We start from the raw sequence: 25,663 nt of genomic DNA, 5'->3' as shown, positions 1-25,663 counted from the left end.
TCCCACACCCCATTAACATATACGTAAATCAAACATCCCTTCCTGAAGGGCAACTTTGGCTCGTTTCCCGCGCCATCCATTCACACACACATATCATTAATTGCGCCCACCCTCCCCATCCACCAGGAGGTATTGGGGACCGCCCTGCTTCTGCAGCCGCCACTTTCCACGGCCCACAGCCTGCGCACTCGGATTGGTTCTCGACTGGCCCCGCTCTCCGGAGCCCACTGGCTTGTTTTCTGAGGCTTTTCGCCCGGGGCGAGTCACCCGAAAACCGTGTCGAAAAAACCATGAGACGGACGGGGCCCATGACACGCGTGGCCGCATAAACATACAACCTTAGCTGACTCGCTGACGCTAAGAATATAGTACAATGCTGGTCGTATCCAGTTTTTGCCAGCTCTTGTCCGAGAACCGTCCATTCCACGTAGGAAAAGACCAAAAAAATGGATCCGAAAACACCATAAAAATTCCCAAGATCCGTTGATATTCCCGAGTAGTGTCCTTCGTCCATAGAAAGAGTGCCGATATGTGAAAACAAAAATAATGAATCGGTAGACTTCGAAATCCCGCAAACCCTTACGAGAAGAGAAAGGACTTTTTGGCCTATGATCTGCGGTGGCATACAGCTTGTGCCCCTGTATAGAGCTTTGCGCGAGGCGAGAGAGCACACCATCTGATGTGGCCAGAAAGCACTTGTCCCTCATCATCCTCACCAGATGGCCTGCGAGAGACCAATGGTAAGTAGATGGCGTGGATAGGATTCGATGACGGTGGTGCCTCGGCCAAGGCGAAAGTCAACTCGCCTTAGACACCTGGCCTGCTTCTTCCAAAAGGGACTCGCTGTGGCTTGCTTCCCGCCGTGCTGCCGCCCTATTCTCCGAGTCGCCAGAGGACTGGACTTGTAATGGAATGAGAGGTGTGATGAGGAAGAAAAGAAGAGAAATTAAACACCGGGGAGGACCCGGCCCCGTCATTCTTTGGATGCCAGACCAGTCCGTCTCATAATTCGCCAAACGCCCGTGAATCATTGCCACCGTTCCCTGTACGCCTTGCGCTCATAACAGCTCGGAATTATTGACACTTTTCGTCCCCATTGTCCACTCCAGTTGTGTTTGTGTATGATTTTCTTGGGATTGCGTTGCCCTTAGAGGTCTAGCTAGACCTGAGAGCTTCACGGCATCTTGCTCAAGCAACCACACCAACTTGGAATCGAGTCTTCACTCAGACTGGTGTTCTTCGGACCCAGTTTCCGAGCGAGCCTCGCCTTTGTGTACTTTTTGATGTCTGCGAAGATTCGAGACAACCGAGAAGTGCTTTCCGCAACCTTCAACTTCGCACGCGTACGCTGTTGTTGATGAAACCCAATGTTAGCTAAACGTATTCCATCGAACATCAATCTTAATAAGTAAAGGAGGAGCTTACGTTTTTCACCCGTATGGCTGTACATGTGCGTTTGTAAAGAACTAGGTCGAGTGAACCGCTTGTCGCACACCTTGCACTTGTGCTTCTTCTGCGTGCTCGATGAGACCTTGGAACTGAACTGGCTCATCAGTGACTGGGGCGCAGGCGGTACTTGGCTGGTCATCAGATTCTGTGGTCGTGGCAACGTGCGAGTCCTTGAAAGATCCATGTCCGAGCCCATTGCCGAGTAGTCACTGAGAGAGGACTCTCGATACGTGCTGAAGTTGCTGGTCGAGGAGATGGATGAATTCGTAGAGTGCGTCGTGGGAGGGAATCCGTACGAATCTGCCGACCCTCGCTGAGCTCGGGGAGGAGCATAGATGTTCCTCGGGGTCTCCTGGCTCATGGAAAGAAGGCCGTGGCTAGCATCCATGGCATCAGGATATCCACGCCTGTCGTGATGTTGTAGGGCGCTAGCGAGAGGTGTCAGTCCGCGAGGCTTACTGGCAAGGTCACGAGTCGTGGGGAGTACTAACGGTTGAGAGAATCTCCTGGCGTCAGGTGCCGGTGGCAGTGTGAAAGGTGGCCGGATGGGGTTTTGCGTATAAGCTAGGTTATCGTAAGGCGAAGTCGGAGCCGGATAGTGCGCATGGACTGGAGACGAAGAAGCGTAGGAAGGCTCTCCGTACTGAGCAGTTGTGACGTTAGGAAGCCGATTTAGCCCTAGTAGATCTTGCGCTAGAAGCATTGAGTAAGTATTACAACCGGATCCATGAGGGCGGCGTTAAGAGGGTCCGGATATTTACCTGCTGATGTGGCCGGCACTGGCATCGATGCATATGAGGCGGACGAAGATACACTGCTCGTGCTCGTCCTCGCATTGTGATGTCTAGGCATGCAATTCATACCCATTCCGGGGTTTAGGGTTTGATGATGATGATGCGCGCTGTGATTGCTGCTGGCATAGATATTGTTCCCAACGCTGGGGGCCGGTGTAGAAGACCACGGGTCTGAGAACTGTGGTGGTGAAGCCGAGGAAGGGTATGAAGGATCAAAGTTGAGCGGCCCGTAGCGCTGGTTTGTGTCGAGTGTGAGCGTCATGGTGGGCGGCTGTATATGGTCCAGGTCTACGTCCTTTGGTCCTTTGGTTCAACTATGTGCCTCTCTATTCGAAGTGTCGATGAAGGTATGAGCCAAGTATGTTGTGAGTGAGAGTTGGAAGGAGGATGTTTCTGACAAGGTGATATAGCCAAGGCGGCGGCACTTAGATATATAAGTGTGTGTTTGTGTTGGTGAGAAGTGGGTCGCTAGATGTGTTTGAGAAACAGGGGGCGGGACAGGTTGTGTCTTTAAATGTCGCTTGGGAGGTGTCAGGGAGTGGGAAGCACTGCCAGGCCTGCCCACTACTTTTGCAAGAAGTAGTTGGGTACCAGTGATTAGAGGGTGAGCAGGATGTCTCTTGTCAGTGGTCGAGGCTGCAGGTTGGCTGCATGCGAGTTGAAGAAAGCTCAATGTTGTCTCTAGAAATGTGATTCTGCTTCTCCCCCTTCTTAAGTAGAAGAGCCTGTTGTCTTTCTCTCTTTTTTCTCCCTTTTTTTTTTCTTTTTTTTTTTTTTTCCTGGAGAGGGCGTTCGTCTCTTACTGCAAAGTAGAGAGCGTCAAGCAACAAGAACAAGAAGAATTAAGAGATTGAAACTGAGGATTGTGTGTTCAATGGGTTCGGCTTTTTCTTCAAGAGTACAGTGACCAACAAACAATGTCAATTTGAAAGAGATGTGATTCGGTTTGGTCGGGTTGGGGATGGCAGGTAGTAATAGCCCCGACTTGAGGTGGATATGGGTACAATTGTATGGAGTAGACGATGGGGAAAGTGGGAAGTGGGCAGGGTAAGAGAGGGTAGTAAGCAGGATGGAGAGTGGTATGTAAGTTGTTAGGGTACAATTGTACTTTTTGAGGTGAAGAGGGTGGTCACCGATCCGGGACCAGCTGAGGACGGCCGAGTGGGCGGGAGATGGGTCCGGCACTACTCGGTAGATGAGTGGTGAGATGGCGGAAAACCCAGAGGCGGTTGTGCAAGGGTCAGGGATCAGCACGCGAGATCTATCGAGAATCTTTGGTCACAGCCTTTTGTGATCAACCTAATACTGGAAATGTCGTCGTCGAGAGGAGGGCAGTGATCGTGGAGAGCTCAATACCGTTTTCGTCAATGTCGATCTGGATGCACTGCTTCCGAGCTACTGCGGGTTCCGATCGATGGTGTTTCGCGATGAGGTAAGAGAGGAGGATAATCCAACTGAGCTCGCCCGCCGGTGCCTTGTAGTTGATATCCTGGTCGGCTCAGGGGTTTATGAGCATGGATTGAAGCCTAAGATTTCAAGACAAGAGATGGTCCAAGGGAAGGAAAGGTATGATTCAGATAGGTCGATAAAGTATTATAGACTGGCGATAACCAATCGATATATATGAGAATACGCAGACCTCGTTGTATGAGTGATGGTTATCAGTTACACCTGAGGAGAGGAATGGGAGCAGAAGAAGGCCTTTTTACACTACAAGGAGGATGGGGTCCGGTATGGCTCTTGACGACAGATGATGTCGAGTCGACAAGAGCACCCACAACACCAGTAACATGGGGCAGGGGGGTGAGAAAGTTGGAGTTGAGCTAACCTAGAACTCTACCCATCGCTCGTCTGGCTTCTTCTACAATTCTCCCTCTCTGTACGTACACCTACTTGGAGAAGTAGGTATGTACAGGCGATTACTCACTGGTGGATGCATCATTAGACCTAGGGGAGACCGGAGACTTCTCAGGATGGATCCCAGCCCAGGGAACATGGACTAGACCTGGATGTGATACGGTTAAAGCATAATTGTACGAAGTACAGCACGGTAGCTAATGTATACTGTATATCTCTTGGAGAGAGTAAGGGAGGGTGTGTCCACAAGGACCCTAAGGGTGTGTGTTTACCGAATCCAGGGTGTGGGTGGGGTGGGGAGGAGCGGTTCAGCCAGGGCTTTTTTGAAATACTGCCAGGAAGTATATAGTACTTATATATTATACACAATGTTGCGAAATATATTGGTATATACTACATTTGGTATACTCATCGGACCCACTTATCGTTGAAGCACCAAGTACCCAAACTCGGACTGGTACCTTGTTACTACCCTGGTGGCCATCCGCCCTGCGCCAGACCCAACTGGAAACCCTCGCTCCAACGAACAGATTGATTGATGCTGTGGAGTACGAAGTACACTACGCCAGGCCAGCGTACGAGAGAGCCTGTGAAGGACTGTCCCAAGAGTTATGTACTTACCCTGACAACTATAATCTACGTAATCTTCCGTACCTATCCTGTTTGCACAGTACGCATGATATGAGTAGCACTTGTTTATACGGTTGCTCTAAGTGGATCACAGCCTTCATATTGGACGAAAGCGGCCTTGAAATGGCACGGTCGTGAGAGCAAGATTCACTCATTAGTGACAGAATCAAGATGGGGCACCCAACACATCCAGGGTGACCAGCATAGACCATCCGGTCTTGCATTTTGTCGCATCTTATTGTCCATTGCTTCACTTGCGTGACAACAGTCACTTGGTACGCGAGGGGCGAAAATCTTGATCAATTGATGTCATTCAACGTGATGGCCTCAAGGTTCCAGGTCTGTCTCTCGTAGGCGAGGCAGAGAACGAGCTAGCGGGTGGAAGGCGATAATTTGTGGCGGGACAAGTTCTCGGTATTACTTCAGAAGAGAAGAAGGAAAAAAAAACATCCGGACTTCGGGGAGACATAGCATCACCAGAGACGGCAAGGGAACAATCCCAGTCAGGTCATCTGCTTCCTTTACGATGAGATGGAGGATGTGTGCTACTAAGTATGAGTGGGCTCCGAGTGCAGGGACCGAGGTCTTGATCCCTGTGAAGGTGCCAACATCTTTCAAGGCTAACGAATGGATGAAGAATTGGTCTGAATTGGATTCCCCGATGAGAATTCTTATCGAGTGGTGAGAGTTGATGTGAATTTTCCCTAACTGGTACTAGCACTGGTTCGTCCAGACTTCTTGTTGCTTCGATCAGCTGTTGCGCGGAGTGTTCGAAAGCGCGACCACGGCAACTTGCTGCAGACCGCGGCAATCATTGTCGCCTGGCTTACAGGGACGCGGCAAGCATTTTTTTTTTTCTTTTTTTTTTTTTCCAGGTGGCGTTCTTTATCGCCGAGGACTCCCTGTCATCGCAACTTCCCGTGGTCTGTTCTTCCGAATTGGGATTCTGACCTGACAACCTAGCGAACCAAGTGCATGCATTTGTGGATGGTCTTCTTGAGGGAATGTGGGGAAGAAGCAAACCCGGAGTCCAGCCAAGAGAAGATGGCCTGCTTCCCTGCGTCTCTCAACCGGTCCTGTCAGGAGTTCCGAGATCGATGGATCGCCAGGTCCCTCCGATTAGACTATTTTTTCTTCCCACTTGTGTATGCGTACAATATGAATATCAATTGATGTGCTTTGTCATGGAGTTTGTGTGTCTATTCTGGCGGAAGAGACCACCTATGATGTAGACTGTTATACCAACGCCCCAAGACAGAAGTTTGTGAATGTCATCCAGAAAAAGGAGTAAGGCAAGGGGAAGAAATTTACGATTCGTCAACTCAGAGACCCGCTCTCTCAACGCTGCCATGTGAAAATCGACAGGGCCTTGACGTGTGAAGAAGGACCATTGGAGCGCACGAGGTGAGGAAGGAGGAAGGGACAGTGCGCTTCGTCGATGCATCAATACTTGTCCGAAGGATGATGACATCTGCCATCGTGAATCGCTTATTACCTCTTCCTGAGCACATCTCGTTCACGGGGATAAGGTTGGAAAAACAAGCCACCGGCTATTATGGCACAAATCTCCTCGCCTTTCTTGCCTCAGTTTTCTTTTCTTCCAACTCTTTGGTCTGGAAGACTCGATAACCGTCAAGAAGATTGTGTCAGGTGAGTGTCGAGTACACTAGTCGAGATCGTGTCAAAGTCAATTTGAACCGACCGTTTTTTTCTCTATCTTTCATCTCGTACCGCTTAACCAAAGCTGGGTTAGACAACTTCGCGCAATATTTCACCCCCAGAAATTTCCAGCGGCACCATTCGCTCCTTCAGCTCTACGAGGTAATTCGTACTTTTCCCTTTTCAGGGTCCATGGCCCAAGCTGGGGCTTTTAAGCAGTTACGTCAGAGGCACCGCTGGCCCGCTCTGAGCTGTGCCAATGCGACAGCGGACTCCTCAAACACCTACGATCCGGCCTGTAAGAGGAGATCCAGTGTGCTGGCTTCAATGTTGTCTTGAACGTCATTGCTTTTTCCGAGTCCCACCATCCTTTCTCCCGAACCCTTTCTGGGGGTTTACATGGGCGTGCTCGTCTTCGTCTACGACTTGGAAGACGATGGGGAGAATGTCTCGGTCGAAATACATACGAGTCGGACAGGGAAAAACCGCTTCGTATGGTCGAGGGATTCAGTGATGACCAACATTCTACGATTGTCGAAGACGAACAATAGACGGGCCGACGTTTGTGGTTTCACTGGGCATTCGCGTCAAGGGCTAGGACTGACGCGCTGCGAGGATGATATGTTGTTAGCCTCCTCGGTCCTGCGAGCTTGCTCCTTGCATTCAAACGCGCCTGCCGCCGAGGTATAGCGTTGGACCATTGGTGGAAGGGTGCGTCGCTAGGTGAACGATCTGATTTTTTTTTTTTACTTTTTTATTTCTCTTTTCTGTATGGGTCGAGCATCACCATCAGACGTTGCTCCGAGAAAACAGTCGGGTAATGCCATGCGTGCGCCCGAGGGCGGATCCTTGGGGGAGTCGGTGCCATCAGTGGGACACATGAGGTTCTGTCAAACACCGAGCCTCGAGACATTCCAAGCAGCATTCATCCCAGCAACGTGGGCCTAATGAACGAAGGAAGCTACTCGAGTGAGAGCCACACGATGTCTTAATTCGTTTTCTTCGTCTCTCTTTCTTAATTATTCTCGTGCCCTGCACCTTTGACTCACCTGAAGAACGGCCCGAAGACATTATCTATCCCCTGTCTTTTGGGCTGGAGCCACTCCAAAGGTGTGGAATATTTAGTGCCGCAACTATGGCATGCTCCAAGTGGTCTGGCCAGTCCCAGCAAGTAAACTGGTAATTTTACTGGAGCAAGTGCCCTCCCCCACAGCCTGTCATTACTTCATTCTCATGTCCCCAACGTGTCCATTACAATTGTACCATTTTGATGTACCCACCCTCTCCCGCATCACCACCCCGGTCTCCCACCCGTTTCCTCCCCGGCCTTGCTCAACGACTAGCACGCCCCAGCCCCTGGCGCTCTGTCGGCAGCATCGCGGACGATCAGCAAGTGGCGTTGGCGCTAGATTCTCTATCCGCCGCGGTGACGCTGGGCACCCTAGTATCTTGCGTCAATATTCGTTGATGGACTCTTCACCTGATATCGCGCCTAGTGCAATTAACGACAAGGAGTCAATAATACGGAGTCGTGGAGCTCTGCAACCCCATACCCACCCCTTTAGCTGCCCGCCGGGAATGGGCGCTGGTGCATACGATCCTGCAACCGTTAATGCGCCTGGTCCCGGCATTTGGCCTTGGACTCGGCGGTTCCTGAACGGATAAAATGACTCCCGGTAGCTTCGATTAGGCCAGCCCCATGACGAGCAAACCGAGGAAAACCAGTCCCATTCGCTACGAAGTACGCATAGTGGAGGTTTGGGAGGCCCTTCCCGTCTGCCATGTTTAAGTGCGAGGTCGCCGAATAACAGTGGGCATCGGAGTCGATGAAGTGGCATACTGAGGCTGTGACATGCGAGCCCTACGTACGCGTGTCTAGTCGGCGCAATCAAGTCAGATTGATCCTCTCGCTGAAGGCCCCTGACTCGTATTCTCGAAGACAAACTCAATCTACTTCGTAGTAAATTTTTTTCCCCTCGAGTTGATTATTTTTATTCCAGGCTACTTTCTTTTTCCTTTTTTTAAATTATAAACTAGAATCCTTCTTTTGGGAATGCCAATTAACTAAATGTTGCACAGCGCGTTGGAGTGGCAGGATCACCCGTCGATAATACCTTGTACCTGCATATCGAAGCCGACGTGCAAGTGCGAAGTACCTTTGTAGTTTAGACCCTATCGTAACACAGTGACATTCTTTCACCGCACGTTACCCTTAGCCCGGGGCTGACGAATATCGAACCCGGGTGTGGTAGGGAAAACCAAGATCAGCTTGCGCGCAGGTTTCTAGCCTGAATGTTTGTTGCCTGCGGCTTGGTTGTCTAGTTTCCAAACGGTCCTAGGCATTCTGGTGAGGCTGGCAGTGCCGGGCCGAATTCAGGGCCCTTTTGGGAGGGTTTGGTCCTTGGGGGTGACCGGGTCCCTTGTGGTATCAGCCAGGATAGGGATGGTCTCAACACTGGGAGAAAGTCATGTGGCGCCATATGGGAAAAATCGAAGGGTCTGGTCGTGGCATGTGGTTTTACACTACGAGTTTACTCGTAAACAAAAAAAAAAAAGGGACACCATTCAAACTAAATCCATTGAGCCGGCACAGTTTCGGCAGTCGGGTGAGGCGGGCGGGGAGCGGAGGCTTAGTGGGTTGGTTACCACGCTGTAGCGTGGTGGAGGTGTTAGTGTCTGGTCCCTCTGGGTGAGTAGGACAGTGTACTTTCGTGGACAACCAAGCCTGTGCTCGTGGTGTTATAGTGGGTATGAACCACGAATTAGAAGGCGTCAGTGAGGCTCTCAATCCATTGGACACTGCTCAGAGCGTTACATCTTGTGGGGGATCCACGGTAGTCTTGGACTCCACCTGCACTCTGAGCGTCATCTCGACGATGGATCTTCCGCGCTAGGGATAAGAGTGGCATAGTGGCTTGCATGAGCAGAGGGAGCAAAGGCCTTCACGACTTGAACTATTTCATATGGAGTATGGAGTACGAAGTACGGAGACCACTACTAAGTGGTTTTTACGACGAAGTCCCGTTCCATTGTCAGGTTGTCTATTAAACTACTGAGGTAGTAGAGGCCAGACCCAGAGAGAAGCGGGAGGCGCGATAAGATTGTGCGCAATTGTCGCGGCCAAATGTCGCAGCATGAGGCCTCTTGCAACCCGAATGCAACACTCCGGCATTGCGGCTTTATCCAATATCGAAACACCTCGGCCTCGAGCACGGATGTGAACTTGGCTTTTTGAGAGGCTCGGTCAGATGTGCGCATCAGGTGCTTCTGAAACTCTGAGGTCCAATTCCTTAGGAATTTGACTGGTTCGACATTAAACACGGTAATGGGAAGCCGGAGGCAATACTATCACGAAAAGGGAGCGGGGAGCGCGGGATTCGGATTGAACTTCCCCGGAGGGGCCCTTGGGATTTAGTGGCTGGCGACCACAACAGTGAGGAACAGCAGAGGGAATTGATTCGAACAGAGCTACTAGGCACTAACAAGTCGCGAAGACTGGAGTCTAGACTACCGCCGTCAGGTGGTGTATGCGAACTAGTCCAGCACCGTCGTGTGGTGGGCTACACTACTACAAGAGGTAGTCAAAAAGATTTGAATTGAGAAAGAAAGGAAAAAAAACCTCGCCAAAAGACGAGTGGGCCGGTGGGTTGATGAGTTGAGTGGGCCGATGCCTGGTCTGAAAGTGACAGGTTCTCTGAGAAGTCGCACCCCTGCTCCGAGACCACCTCCTTTTCGCAGCGGAGGAATGCAAGGCCTTGATTTTTCTTTTTTTCCTGCTCTTTTCTTTTTAGTGGACTTTCAACTTTGAACGTCAACGGGCTTCTCAGGCTGCATGATGGCGTAGCCAGACGCGGGAGGGACATCTGATTTGAACTTGTGTGAATGGGCCGTAGGGCATCATGGGAGAGCACAGGTGTCTGTCTGTTTCTATGTGATCAAAAGGTGCTGGAGCCGGCTTGCAGACCAGCCGGCCTTACGTTAGATTGGACGCTAAGCAGACACTAGGGTCGAATATGGTAGGGTCCTGGTCGGGTATTTGGAATGAAGTTGCAGGTCGTGGGAGGAGCGATTGCGCTAGCGTGATGCAATGCTCAAGCACGTTGCTCGTAAAGGTAGGGCGTCGTCCAACCATCAACGTTCTGGTCTTTGCCCGGCCTGGTAAAAGTACGCCCAGGTCATGTCCAGCCCTTACATCCTCCGCTCCACTGGTGGTAGACCTACTTGGTAGTGCAGTGTGGGCTGGCCAGTCAGCCAGGCCAGACCGTTCTTAGCCAGCTAGGTGGGTGAAGACTTTCCACACAGAGCCCAACATCACGATTGCACTGGACCCATATTCCCATATTCCTCCGGCCCAGCCTCTAAACAGTCTCCCCTCCTTTCTATCGGAGATAGGCCAACTTCGTAATACCTTCTTTTGCGCTTACCGCTAGTCTCGACCTTGATCGAGTGGATACAACTAAACATTTTCACGCTCACTATCACCGACCGGTTGTGCTCTTTTCCTGAGGAGTGGATCAGACGGACAGACAGACAGGCAGACAAACAAACATGCTCACTCCCACCGATCCACGCAAGGCATCCATTATCCATAGTGTGAAGCCGGCCAACATGATGAGTGTCCAAAGCTTCGCCCACGGGGTCGTATCTGCACCGAGGACCCTCTTGCGATGCCACTCTCCTTCATATACGAAATGAAATTGAATGATGGCGACACGAACTTTTTTCTTTCCTATCTTCACCGCGTCCAAATTCAGAGTATCGCGGCATAATACTTCATCCTCCAAGGCAGTCAGCAAAAGCAGGTGGAGGTGGTTTTATTCCTTTGCAGTTCAGAGGTTTGGCTTAGCGTCGTTTTTTTCCAAGGGGCACCGTCGATCATCTTCTCGCCCTACCAGCTGATGGGGGGCCAGTGCAACGGTGAGCACCCATTTCATAAATTAAGTAAACCCGATTGAGACACATGAAACAATTTTGACAAGGGGACCCTTGCAGAGAACAAGGTTAGCCTCATCTTGCGCACTGCTGTCCAACGAGCAACCGGGTAAACCGACGGTTTTTTTGTTCCTCACCTCCCACGAGCGCTGAATGGGATGAGATTGAATGGCAACTGGAAGGCCCGGAATACGGGATAATGACACCTCAATGCGAATTCGGACATGCATCGCGAAATTTCATCATGTGTGTGAGCCGGTTCAGCTGCGATACCAACACATTACGACTCCCACGCGACAGGCACCCGCTCAACGAGCCCAGAATTTACGAAGGCGGAGGATGAATTGTCTCAAGAGTGATAATCTAGCATTGCTACCTCTGTAGTATGGAAACATGGCCAGCCTGGAAAGCACTGGCTTTCGGTTGTGTCCAAAGCCCTCCGAAGCAGTGGTTGCTCTGGTCGTCATTTTCTCCCATATCCCGAAGGCCATATCCCATGACGACGCGGGTCTGTGATATCCCGACGCGCCTCGATTGATTAAATGATGCATTCAGACTAGGAACGGGGGATATTCGGCGGACTTTTTCTTTGGCTCACCAACTTCCAACTAGCCGCATATCGCGGTTGCATCCGCAGCATGTCATAATTGGTATTACTCGTTGGTCGGGTGGAATCAGCATGCCTTGAGTCCAGGAACGTCCCTGAACGTCCCTAGTGTGTGTGAGTGTGTGGAGAGTGTGAGTGTGGGATAAAGAATCACAGAAAAGGGGAATATCAAATGTATTATTATAATTATTATTTATTTTATTACAATGTCCCGACGTGACCTCTTTTTTGCAAGCCGTTTCGGTCCGGATTGAAGCAATGCAACTCCAAACCCCAGCTCTGCCAGGCACAACCGCAAGGGGGAAAAAAATTTCCCGTAGACCCCTGAAATGAGGCGCGTCGATCATCGTAGGTTCTGGTGTGGACCAGCCAGAGGAGTCAGATCCAGATAACCGAAGGACCGGAAACTGCCTGCAGGTCTGTTGCGACTATTACCACATTGGCAGTCTTATTAGGTGGTACCTGCTTTTCAGAGCAACTTGAGGAATGTTGCAACGGTTCCTCGATCAGCAGCCACTTTTGACAACCGTCGATCACATCCATCACGTCGGCGTCTCGTCGGATCTAAGGTGATAAGACTACATTCGTACGGAGAAGAGCGAATAACAACCACGGCTGTCTGTCTCGAGGCCTGATGGCAATTTGCGGCACTGGACATTTATTTGGTCCACAGTTGACATCAATGATCAATGCCTTACGAAGTACCCGATGTGGGCAGCGCCATCCAACCTTGCGGGGTCACCATAGCTCAGTCTCTCCTTCGTAGTGTACGGATGGATGGGCTTGCGCAGATAATCTTAGAGTAGAAAATCAATGGTAACCAAACCACAGCGAAAGCTGACCAGAACCCGCTGGGCATCCTCCGAGTTTCGGCCTCGAAGAAGAAGAGAAAGCCTCCTTTCTCCGCCGGCCCTCGAGCCAGGGGAAAAAAAAAAAAAAAAAAAAAAAAAAAAAAAAGAGAGAAAAATAAAAAGAGGAAAATAAAAAGAGGTGGAAAAATATAAATGCCTTTGAGACCATGAAACTACCACGTCGCCCGCCGAGCCTTGATTCTGCACCGATACGAGATATCGCCATTACACTCCTGCCCCCAAAAGATCCATTAAGGGATCACGGGAGTGGTCCGCGCGTCGGTTCGGGATTACCTCGTCGTCTCATAGAGGAGGATTGGACAAATTATTAGGATGTGCTTCGGTGCGTGGTCCGTGTGTCGGCATGAATTTCTTGGGAAACAATGGTAATAGCAAGCATCGTTATTGTTTCGGGATGATGGTCGATCATGGTAGGGTTCATCGACCTTCTTTTTTTTTCCTTTTTCTTTTTTCTTTTTTTTTCTTCCCCTCTCCCCGGGTGGAGAAACATCTACACTACGCTACTCGTAACGAACCGAGTCCTCGCACGAGCATCATATTCTCAATGCCGACGTGGGACACTAAATCTCTCCACAGTGTTGGGGTACTCTCCTCGGAGCCCAGTCTCCTTTTGTATGCTCGGACAAGTTTGGAAGACTTACACCCCATGGAGCGATTGAGAACTTCCTTCCACCAACTGTTAGGATTTGATCCAGTATGGTATGGTATGCGGTATTAGCGCTGCTACTCTTTAATTCCGGGCAAATAATACTTGGAGAATTAGCAATGTTACTCTGCGCCCAGCGTCCTCGAGGCTCAATCCTACCCAGGCTTCCCGATCGGCATCATCCTCACGCCATAGGCCGGGTCGAGATCTCTTCCAACGGGATATCCAGGCTTGCTAGACGGCGAACAGAAAGAAGCTCTATCGACGTTCTGGCCTGTGGAGAGCTGCCCCAGGACTACGGTGGTCCCGAGTCGTACCGCTAGCAGTGTAGCGCAGTGGAGCGTCCACAGCGACAGCACCACTTCGTAATAGCCCGTAGACCCCTGTCGAGAATTCACCATCTATCAATCTACACTAGGCATTTACACCCTCGTCGAACGTGGGTGGCTTAAATTGAGGCTCAACGTTCAGCCAACTACCGTTCAGGACCGGTCCAGTGCTCGGCGGAACTCTCCAAATCCCATCCTACCGGCGTCTACACTATTACTTGGTCGTAGCATCGACAACCTTCCCGAGAGAACCTGTCACATTGCGCACAGGACACCCCAGCTTGTTCCGGTGCTACGAAATATGCTTGAAACTTGACACAGCCCAGTCTTACATGTTAGAGGACACGCTGAATCACGAATGGAGTCGGGGGTAGTATGGTACGGTAGCGTTGGTGTGTGAGTAGTCTCGAGTAGCTTTGATCAGATACCCTAGACCAATAATTGGGTTCATGTTCCTATCCGCCAGCAGTTGGAGGAGCAATACTTCTGTACCGAGGCAATAATACTCAAATTATTGACAGAACATCACTTGTTGATCCAGGGTCCGCCGCAGCTCGGTTCTTCTTCTCGTAGCCCGGCGCAGCGCAAATTGATCGCGATTTGATACTTCAACGTCGTACTTGGACCCTTCCGCCCCCACTAACCCACTAACAGGTGCCGTTGCCTCGACCTGGAGCTGACTCGGTTCCCGTCCCGGCCGATAAGCAGACGGCTACTCCGGGTTGTTATATCCTTTGATATTATCGTATACGTGATGGCACTGTCGGGGGCAATTGCACTTACACTACTTCGTACACCAGACCTGGTCAATTGAGAGTCTGTCCAGGGTTTTACTGCGAGCACAGCACCACAGCACCACAATCACTAATGCCAAGTGGCTTTTCACGTGTAATGTCCTCTTGCCTAGTTGTTAGCTGCAACTTGCACGCATCAGTTGATTGATCAAATCAATAAATATTCCGTATTGCCGAGTACGAAGTAACTCCGCACGAACAAGATTTGCTGACTCCCCAACATTGGAGAGACAATTGGAGTCCGAAAGTACTTCGTTACTTACACTCCGCTCCCTCCTCTGCCAAGTGCAGTTTTCCTCTCGTACGTGCAACCCGAGTCTCGCCTTGCACACCCAACTCCAACACCACCCCATCCATCACCAGGACGCGGCAAGGTCATATAATTACGGCGAAGAAGAGCCGCGGCGAAAAGCGGGTCTTGCATTTGTTTCTTCCCTTCCCCCCTGGTCCCGTGGGGCTTGTCGCCCTCTGAAACTGCCCGAGGACCTGACTGCCGGCGTCCAGTCCCAAGCCCCAGTCTCTCTAGCCTGCCGTCGTGGCTGCCATTATCCTCCTCCCCCAGACGGACCATGGAGTAGTACTGCTCAGATTACTTGTCATACTAACTAAGCGTGCTGGCCAAGACCGCACACTCCACGCCACCACGAGGGCCATCTGCCACATCCAATGACTGTCGTATCGGTAACAGCGTCCTCGGCGACGCCTTGTCGGGACGATGATGATCGTCGTTCTTTACCCACCTTGTGACTGGCCTTTTCTGTCAACTAACGAGAGACACACAAGAGGGAGAGAACTACACAGACCATGGTTTCTTGGTCGAAGGGTTCTGGGTTACCGTACGCTACCAGACACGCCCCCTTTTCGGCCCCCTCCCCCTTACCTTTGTGCCTATCACGACATGCCAATGCCCTGATGGCAAGAATGGGGGGGCGTGGACCTTTTTTGTTGAGAGAAAAACGACTTGCTTTCATCAAGGTTAAACCTGGTCTTCCTTGGCTCCGGCGTATCCCGCCTGGTTTCTCCTTTTTTTCTTTTTGCTGTTTGTTTCTGGTGGTCCCAGTCTAGACCTAACGGGGGAGGGGGACTTTGGATGGATGATATCTCCAGGCAGGTTTGGGATGGGAACGAGAGGATGGGGCGGCTGTTGGACACTGCAAAAATCACCTTCTCTCCTCGCTGGTGTTGCATCTCCCACCTCATTGAAAGGAACTACATTTGACTCACCGGAATAGGGTGCATCTCTTGATGCCTACTGCATGTCTTCTCCTCTTTCTCCCGTTCTCACGCCCCCCCTTCGGCCCCCGCCATCTTCGTTTTCTTGGTTGACACCTGGACTTGAAGTACAACCTCCCACGAAGGTACCCCTTTGACTGAAGCCGTGTACCGCTACGGGCCTAGTACACCAGGCCCCTTCGGTACTCGTCACGAGGAGGAGTGTTCGTGTGTACGCTACTACGCTTATTCCAACCAAGAAGGCTGGCTGGCCCACCGGTTGGACCGGGGGCCGCGGGGAAGGGCGAGCCCTATCTCGAGACCCTTCACACCCGGCCCTCCATTATAGTGAGCAGAGGCGCACAAAGCCTAGATTTGGGCGAAGTATCGCCGACCATCATCGTGGGCGAAGGACAGAGGATGCGGAGGGGAGGGGCGTGTGTGGTTAGGAGAAGGAAAAAGGAATAAGACGAGAACAAGAGGTCCCGGATTCGCAACCCTCGAGTGAGGGGGCGTGTGGTGTCCACAAAAAAGAGACCTCACCGCCCGTTCTGTCTCTATACCTTAGTTCCTGTCATGGCCCCGACCTCCTCGGACGATGCGCCAGGTATCTCTAGTACCTCGATCCAAGAGATGCTCGAGAAACTTGCCCGCGAAATAGTCTTGCCACTAGTCTCGGCAGTGAAAAGGAGTACACAGACACTCCGATCTTGTACTTCTTTCGGATATCTAGAGGCGGGTGGGGTGTGTATTCAGGCAAGGGTTGCCAGAATGGGAGGAGAAGAAAGAACGGGAAACCCGAAGGACACCGAGCCACTTTTCCCATCACCATGCAGAGAGGCAGTCGGGACAGGTAAGTACTACTCCGTACACTACGTGGACATGCGTCTGTATGCCCCTTTTTAGTGGGACAAAAGGTCCCGTCCCTACATCGAAGCGAGCATCGCGACCTCTCGAACCGGGTAAGGCGAGAGAGAATTTTTCACACAACTAGCTCAATGAGGAACTCTTCTCTGGGGCCCTTTGTTCGAATGTGTCTCCTCGCAGCGAATGATGCCATGTGGGCATGAGAAAAGGTCGACCATGCCATGCCATGCCGACGTCTTCCCCTCCTTTCGGACGGTTGAAGGGATGGTCTTCTCTCTATCTCCCTATCTCGGCAACGGCCCTAGGATGAGCTATCACTTCATCGTCTGAGGGTGTATGGACAGACGATTCTGTCGGTAGATGCGTCTGGCTAAGTACAACGTGGGTAACGATGCCTTGTACCCCCCCGCCTCCCCGCCTGTCTGCCTGTCCATCTATGCACGTCTCTTTCGGGTCTTGGATTATGGGGCAGTACCGGAGTCGTGCCTCCTCATCAGCCCGCCATGTCTTGAGCCACCATTCTTCTCCAATCACCGGATACCTTGTGTCACGTCTATGGATGCAGTGAGATCGTACTTCGTACCCATTCTTGATACCCACATCGTCTACGATATCTCATTCTGCCCCTAGTAGAGACCCTCCATCGTACTATGCCGTAGAACAGTTCAGTTTCCCAGTACGTTCACTGTGCTTTTCGCCCGCTCCCGCCGAACTACACTCAAACGGGCGCCGAGACGAGTGGAACCATGCAGTCAGAAAAAAGTCATCAAGATGCCACTGGCGTGGGAACCTCGAGACGAGACTAACAGAGGAAAAAAAACTGGTGACTGTTTCATTCTGTCCAGTGACGTCAAACCGGATTCAAACGTCTTAGACTACCTCGAGACCAAGATTCTTCCGAGCCACGCTGTCGTTTTCTCAAAGTGTGTTTCGAGGTCGGCCTATTATACGACACCCTTGTTGTGGGGCGTGAAGAATCCAGAAGGAATCCGCTCGGTTGGGGCTACATCGGTTCTCGAAATCAGTATGGTCCAGTTTTACTCCGATTAGTCGCGCTATCCATCCTCTTTCCTCTCCCCCTGTAGCTCATGTGGCAAAGCCCAGACTAAGGAACAGGAGATTTGTTAGGGAAAGAGCCGGAGCAAGTCTGGTGCCTCTGTACACTAGAACGTAGACTACTTGCTGTCATCTCGCTTCGTCGCTCCATGGCGATCCATCAGCGGCGAAACGCTAGGCCGTACAGTCTAATCGTACCTCAGGCGCGGTGGCTACAGGGGGGCAGAATTGATGTTGTATTGGCTAGCAGGCCTACCAGAGACAGAGGCTTGGTCAGGAGAGATTTCAATTGAGGGATCTTCAGGTGTTTGCTAGATGGAAAATCTGTCCTGGGGCGGATGTTGTCTTGGCCCCGTTGTCTAATTGTTGTACGCATTCTGAAGCATTCAGTAGATTCATCAAGCTCTCACCAAGTCTATTACTATCTATGGGAAAGATGGAGAATGGGAATGGATTCGAAACCTGTCTTTGATCTCTCTTCAATCTAAGTCACAACGGCCTCCCTTGTCTCCTACGCGTCTCCTCTCCAAGTTGTCGCGAAGTTTTGAATAGTATATTCACCCTAGGCTAACTTGTCTTCTTCAGATCGCAGGTCTGCGCACCCCCCATCGAGTCTTCCAAGAGCCGCGTCTCTCGAATATACGGGTTCCCGTCGAGGAGAGCTGCCCTTGCTACTCCAGATACCATGAAACTAAGCTCGGCTTGCGGCTGGCAGAAGAGGAACCTTGTCTCGAAGATTTTTCCGCGGAGGCTCGCCGTAATAACTCCTGTCGTCACTCCCGATTGTGAGCTCTCGGCTCTCAGTATACCGTTACTTAGGCTTGTCAAGCCGGGGTGTTCTCCTATGGCCCGTCGATGTTGGCATCCACAGAACAGAGCAACAGAAACATTTTCAACCTGGACCCGAGATGGGCCTTTGCCGAACAGTTCAATCGCAGCCCTGCTGTCCTCGAAATGATCCTGCTTCAGTCTTCGCCTCGGCTCGATAAGTGACGTGAACGAGAAGATAGAGGTGTTTGCCTTTGATGATTTGTGGCTAGAGCCCCAATCAAGGGCCCTCGTAGATGGATGTGTGCTTAAGATCTAAACTATATGGCTTTCGTAGTAATTCCGCTTGTCCAAGACACCGACTTATTCGCGTTTCTCTATATCTCGAAGGAGGGTTCACGGCGTAGCTCTACCCCCCGTACGAAACGTTGTTCAAAGTGATGTCGGCGGCTTCGTCATTCCCAAACGGGACGACCTGCTTCGGTGCCTTGGTCAAGGGTTGTTTACCGCCCGCGGAGGAACACTCGGGGCTTCTGTATGATTGTGGGATCAATGATTCAGACAACTGTGAATATTCGGGGATTTGGAATATCTTTCCGTCGCCTACCCGTGTTGTCTTCATCCTAGGATGTTGGAGGGTATACACAAGACCAAGTTGCCCTGACGCCCAATTTCTAAAGTCTTTAAAAATATCGTCGAGGCGACAGACTGGTGATTTAACTAGAGACAAAGGTTTGTCACGGAGTAAAACAGGACCCTTCATCCCAAAATATCCCCCAATCCTAGGATCCATCTCTCTCGGTCTTACTTGTCGACAAGGAACGGAGCAATGTCGAACGAAGTCCCGGTCCAACCAGAGCTTGCTCAAACAACGAGAGAAAGCAAGTCGGGTCTTTGTGTGTTTCTGTTCTGGAGGATGTGTGCTTAATTAGACACTGCTACTAGAAAAAGCAAAGTTCCCACGACTTGTCCTCGAGCCGCCTCCCCGAGACGTTTCTTTCTTTTCTCTAAGATGGGAAGAGAATATTTTTACGGACGCCGGATTCCCGCTCCCCCCTTTTCTTTGCTACTTCGTATGTTGATGACCTCAAGCTCTCGGGTCCGCCATTGTTTCCCGGCCGGCTCGCCCTCCGATCTTCCCTGGTCCCTTAATCTCTCGGTCTCATACCAGTAGTTTCACATATTAAGTCGCATCTGACTAGTGGAGGGAGAGGGGGTGAGAGGATCCGGATCTTCATTGAAAAGTAGGATCCATGGGCATGTGTGCGTAACATATTCATCGAGATTGTATCACCGGCACGCATCTTCTCTCCGACGGATGATCTTCTCCGGATGTAGCGTTCCGAGCTGGGACATGAAGTTGCGAAGCTATTCATAATAGGAAGCGATCAGATCTCCTTCCACGCATAGAAACCTTGTGGAACTATCTTCGAGGAGATCGCCAATTACGCGGAAGATACCGCTAGACAGCTTCCAGCATGGATGGGAAGCGACTGGTGACATCTACAAACTATCTGGATCCTGGCCGCGAACTCCTCAAGTATTTTCAAGTTTAGTCCATTGACCATGTTGGGGATCGCTGAGCTGCCTAGTTAAGACCATCACGGATATGGTTCATCTCTGCCGCACCGCCAGCTTCCCGGCGCCTCAGCAACCGAAAAGCACTCTTAGGTCTAGAGAGAAAGGAAGACTTCAATAAAAAAGGTCTGATCATCCGTATCGCTACCGATTAGCAGCGGGACTTGGCTACATTGCAGACGAAGAGAGCCCAAGGCCAAGATGCTACTCCGCCACCGAGAAGAGCGTAACGGCCCGATGTGCATGCCTCACTTTGCGGCAACTTCGTCTTTGCTTCAACTCTGCGAGTGCAGAGATCCGCATTTTACCTTGTGATGGGAGCCGGTATAGACTAAGTATAGAATGTATCGACGATCAACACTGTTCTTAATCCATTTTGCATGAGAAGCCCGCCCTTCGGCTGGCATTCCGGACTTATGTAGTATCATCTTGCCACAGGGGACCAATACATAAACTCTCACTATCGCGAAGAGCCGTGAAGGACACACTTCCAAAGTCTAGGTAAATACACAGGACAGAAGTCACTATAGTTGGGCCAAGAAGCTGTCTATTCATCAAGCTGTCTACAATATTCCGACTCAGCCGCTCTTTTTCGCAAGGCCCCTAGCCATGCTCATATCCTCCCTGAAGATGACCATAAACACCAACGGACCCGAGAACCAGGCCCGCCACCCTATTCGAAGTAAAGAACGTCGATCTTCCCACCCGATCGCTTTTCTGCGGCGTTCAAATGTGTCGAAACCACTGGCAAAGAACCCAGGTGACAACTGTCTAAATGGAAACAAGAATACATAGAAGATGATGGCAAGGAAATGGGCAACGAGTGCGACTTGGAAAGATGTTGAAAACACAATAGTACCATAGTGTAGAATTATCCTCCGCCAACTTTTTTACTCTCAAGAACTAATGTACATGTTTATGTAGAATCGGAGAATTAGAATCGAAGCATCGCGCATGATTTTATCTGTAAACAAGATGGTGCTTGCTGCGATGGCAAGTCGAGGTAAGACAAAAGAAAAAGAACAAGTAAAAGAAAATTAGAATTGAGTTCATGGACTCATGAGAATCGAAGTAAGCTCGTGACATAGGAGATATATGCCGGAGGAAAGGTAGTGGGACGGGAGTTCTCGAGTGCCACAGGTCTCGAATGTCTTCGGACCTGGCCCATCAAGAGATTTGGAAGTTCATCCACGTCTTGCAAAAAGGAGAAGGAAAAAAGGAGAATGGGAGGAATCTCGTGATGTTCAAGCTGGAAGCCCCTTGTGCAATGTGAACAGAGGGTGTGCCTTTCAGTGCTTCGATGGTATCGCAAAAAGAAAAAGAATACAAAGAGGGATAAAGAAAAGTGTCGTGTAGGTATATTATCGTCATATCCGCTGCCTTCCCTATCCATGCATGCCCATAAACCAAACGCCAATCAATGTGAAAACGACAAAGCCTCCGGGAACTATCAAACTTCAACTCCGCAATGCATCTACGCGTCAGACTTGGGGCACACCAGCCCTCTCCCTTCCCAAGGACTCGAATAATTGATCGGGAGGGATTCGTCGAATGCCGCTCGACCGGTCAATCATTGAGGTGGGAGCTGGGATGTATCCCTCGCGCTTCTTTTGGAGCCGGTCAAGGAGGACACCGGCAAGCACGATGATCAGCATGAGACCCAGGGAGATGGCGAGGCCGATCAAGACGACGAAAACGAGGGGCATGTTACCTCCTGTGTATCCTGCGTTAGCCGCCTGCAAGGGACAGGAAAATGAAACCCAAAAAAAAAAAATAAATAAAATAAAATAAAAAAATGGGGGCGGAGGGTAGGGGAGAATAGGGGAATTGGTTCGAACATACCTCCAGCGGTGAAGAAGTCCTGGTTCTGCGAGAATATCTTTGTGATGGATCCCGCAACGTTCCCGGAGTTGGTAGTTAGAGCGTAAGGTCGATAGGACTGGCCGTCAAAGACAACGGCAGACGCGGTCCCGAAATCTTGCAGGACCAGAGATCCGGTCAATACCAAGGATTGTCTGTTTGGAAGGATGTCGGTAGCGTCGTGGCGTTCCGTCAGGGAGAAGACTTGCATGCTCTTGACGACGGAGCCCGAGAGCAGACCCTGGGGCGCTGTAAACCACTTAGACCCGTCGTACTTAATCACGAAGATGGAGTTGTCATTGGCGTGGCCCATAACCCAGAGCTGTGATCCATCACTAGATCCCATAGTCATCACCTCAACGGGGCCAGGAAGGGTATCCGCGCCGGGATAACGATCCCAAGCCTGCGTCTGTGAGTTGTATATGGCAAGCGATGTGCTAACTGTGTCGTTGACGGTCAGAGAACCACTCGCTACTAGAGTGGTGTCGCTTATCCAGATTAAGGAGTCGACGATCCCTTGAAGGTTAACACCAGGCTGCTGCCATTGAGTTTGTTCAGCATTGAAAACGCAGACACCGGAGCAGGGGAGGGAGCCAGCTTGAGTAAAGGAGCCTCCGACGAACACCAATCCAGTCTTCGGTTGGATTGCGATGGACGACACGGTTGCGTTGTCACCGCCTACCGCAGGGGGCTGGGCAGGGAACGACCTTGCGGCCAGGTTGTAGGCGACAAGGCCATGAACCTTTCCGTTTTCAACCGTACCAGTTACGGATCCGCCAGCGTAGAGGACATCGCCCCCGATAGCTACACAGGTGAAAGTCGAGTTATCGTTGATGGCGGAGCCAAGGCCGCTGATTTTGTTATTATCTGCACCATCAATGAGGACAAGATTCTTGATGGTCGAGCCATCAGAGGCAGTGGCAGAGAATCGACCACCAAGAACAGTAACATTGCGGCCGCCCGACTCGTAAAAGGCACCAGTCGTTACACCCGACACGCCTTCATCCGGCACAAGTGCACGGCGTCTGACCCTGGGCGACGAAGCCGTGGAATCCGACTCGGAGACGATTTTAACGGGGAACCGGTTCAGTTTGCCGTCTGTGAGAGTAGCGGCGCCACTTGCACTGACTTGGGAGGATGATACGGAACCTGCATATAGGGAGCCGCCTCCGGGAAGATTGAGGATTGAGGCCGTGAGGGCTCCACCATAAGCGGGAACAGACTGATCAAGGTTCTGGAGCCAATTGTTCTGAGATGGAACCCAAATGGCAAGCCCGGAAACTTGGGTGGCCGGATTGGCGCTGAACGCGACACATTCAGTAAAGTCGCCCGTGAAGGCGACCACGGTTTCAGGTTTATTGGCTGTGAAATTAAGTTGCATAGCGACGACATGCTGAATTTCGCCGTTAACACCGGCGCCGAGGGCAGTCCAAGAGTTGCTCTCGGTGTCGAAAGCGGCGGCGTTGCCGAGATCTCGAACATTCTTGGCCGCATTAGAGAACCGTCCGCCGACATACAGCTTCTTATCCACCAGGAGCATTGAGTTAATCTTGCCGTCGAGACCGCCCTCGAGCGTAGCAACGCGGTTGTCGGCAGTGTTGATTGAAACGACGTTCTTTGCATCCTGGGATGAAAGATCGCCTCCGACGTAGAGCACATCCCCCGACGTGACAAGGGAGGTAACAACGGAGCCGCCTGAGAAGCCGGAACCGAGTCTGTTAACGGCAGAAGTCTGGACATCAGAAAGCTGAACGCTGGTAGAGGCAGGGTCGTAGTCGAAGAGGCCATTTAGACCACCGGTCGAGTTAATCAAACTAAAGCCAACCCGCTGGGCTACAAACACCATCTCGTCCAGGTCCTGGCCAGCGAGAGGGGTAATGGTCACGCTGGGTCGGAAGGACGACGAAGTGGCATCAACGAAGCCGAAATAGATTTGGTCATACTTGTCGAAATTATTCGTTTGGTAGAGCGAGGTGGAAAATGAGATTCGGTTGTTGCTTGACATAATGCCGGTGATGTTAACCTGGCCCCTGGAGGGACACGTGCCGTCGCCAATGCAGCCGGGGGTGTACATATTGACGGAGTAGTTTCCTGATTCCTTGATATCGGGGAAAAATACAATGGATGCAGAGTTCTCGGTGATGGGTGCAGAGAGGCGCGCTGTCAGGTACTTAGAGCTACTCTGTGCCGAAGGAGACTCTTCCCAAGGACCCGTAGCGGTAGCCGAGGATGCCGTGCCTAGGCCAGCGCAAGCAGGCTCATTGAACCTGTTGATTGCATAGGAATAGATATCGTCGCCGAATAGCTGGATGCCGTTAAAACCAGCGCCAGAGCCATAAAATTCGGAGATATCGATCCTGAAACTATTCATTCCGACCGAGTTGACGAAGTGGAAATCTTGGAAGGGGACGTCCGGGTCATTGCTCAAGGGACACTGATTGGTGCAGGTCGAGTTTTGGCCGGTGGCAGGGTCTATGTAAGTGAAGTTGAGAATCCCGTTGTCGGGAATGACCGTAAAGCGCCAAGTCTTCGTTCCGCGGCCATCTTGTCGAGTGTTCCACAGCCTGAGCTTAGTTGGGCGGAATCCGAAGTCAAAGTCGGCCTGCCAAAATCCCAGTGAATTGTCGGCCAAAAGCCAAGTGTTTCCGGGACCGTCGGCACCGCCCGTCTTGCAGATGATATTTCGGGGATCGCTGAAGCCGGCCGACGTGGTGCTGAGCCCTGCACTGACCCGGGCCTCGGATATGTTGATGACCTGCTCATCTGGGGTAGAGGGTGTGGTGGCATTGCCTATGCCGGTGAAAGATCCGCCAAAGACGATGTGGCCGTTGGAAGCCTTGGTGATTGAGGAGACCGGTCCGTTGAAACCGGTAAAGGGAAGGCTAATCCAGCCCTGGTCTTCGTTCCAGGCAATGGCATTCGTGGAGTCATCCGCCTTAAAGTTTCCTCCGATATATACCCTGTCCGTATCCTGGTCGCAAAGGAGGGCGTTCACCTGGCCTTCTAAGCCATCTAACGGAGTTACTTCGCCGGTGTCGGGATTATACCGTGCAATGGCTTGAGACTTCTGCCCGTTGAGGCTGGTGAAGTTACCACCTATTATCACACCAGCAGAGTCACCATTGCTCCTCGTGAATGAGCACATAGTTCGGATTGACGCGTCGGTCGAGACGAGAGAGGCGAAAGCGCTATTAGGTAGTTGTGTGAGAAGGGATTCGCTGCCATTTTTCGAGAAAGTATTTTCGCTCTGGCCTTCGAATTCGTAGAGGGAGATGCCGGTGAAATCTCCAGCAACGCCTATCCGACCCAGGCGAGAGAAATCGATATTCGATTGGGGAACAGGATTGAGGTCGATCGCGTGTGATAGAGAGGGCGCAAGAGCGGTGAGTGTGAGGAGTGTCTGTGAGAGAGAAGGTGAGGAGTCGTGGCGACGCGCCCTCCGAGAAGGGCGGCGCGGGGACGAGGTCATTTTGTCGACCGCGATCTGAGAATATCGGCAGCTTGTGAGACCGGATTTCAGTTCACCGAATCAACAATAAACAGGTCCTTTACAAAATTCGCGATATGGACATCTGAAAGCATTTGTCGCGGATGATGTTCACCGACTGCTCGTCATCGAAAATGTTGTGTGGATAGAAATGAAAGGCGTCGATTCGTGTGGTCCGGCGATCGTAGCGAGGTTTCGTGCGCGGCGGAGAAATTGCGACCTCGAGCCGCGAAACGCAAAGGGAGTGGGTGAGCGTAATCGATCGT

The 25,663-nt window shown here is 51.3% G+C and overlaps 2 protein-coding genes across 2 annotated transcripts; both read right to left on the bottom strand.

The window, feature by feature from the left end:
* Nucleotides 1-1,220: 1,220 nt before the first annotated feature.
* Nucleotides 1,221-2,505, bottom strand: SAPIO_CDS3239 (uncharacterized protein; the record flags this gene model as incomplete). Its single annotated transcript, XM_016786077.1, has 4 exons — nucleotides 1,221-1,348; nucleotides 1,426-1,877; nucleotides 1,941-2,092; nucleotides 2,167-2,505. The coding sequence occupies 4 exons, from the start codon at nucleotides 2,503-2,505 to the stop codon at nucleotides 1,221-1,223; spliced, it is 1,071 nt and encodes a 356-aa protein (XP_016644083.1).
* A 19,026-nt stretch (nucleotides 2,506-21,531) lies between these two features.
* On the bottom strand, nucleotides 21,532-25,379 carry SAPIO_CDS3238 (Cellular morphogenesis protein; the record flags this gene model as incomplete). Its single annotated transcript, XM_016786076.1, has 2 exons — nucleotides 21,532-21,764; nucleotides 21,893-25,379. The coding sequence occupies 2 exons, from the start codon at nucleotides 25,377-25,379 to the stop codon at nucleotides 21,532-21,534; spliced, it is 3,720 nt and encodes a 1,239-aa protein (XP_016644082.1).
* Nucleotides 25,380-25,663: the final 284 nt, after the last annotated feature.

Source organism: Scedosporium apiospermum, assembly GCF_000732125.1.
Source record: "Scedosporium apiospermum strain IHEM 14462 chromosome Unknown SEQ_SAPIO_0088, whole genome shotgun sequence".
NCBI lineage: Eukaryota > Fungi > Ascomycota > Sordariomycetes > Microascales > Microascaceae > Scedosporium > Scedosporium apiospermum.
The sequence above is the reverse complement of the archived record's forward strand: the minus strand, read 5'-3'. Positions and strand labels throughout refer to the sequence as shown.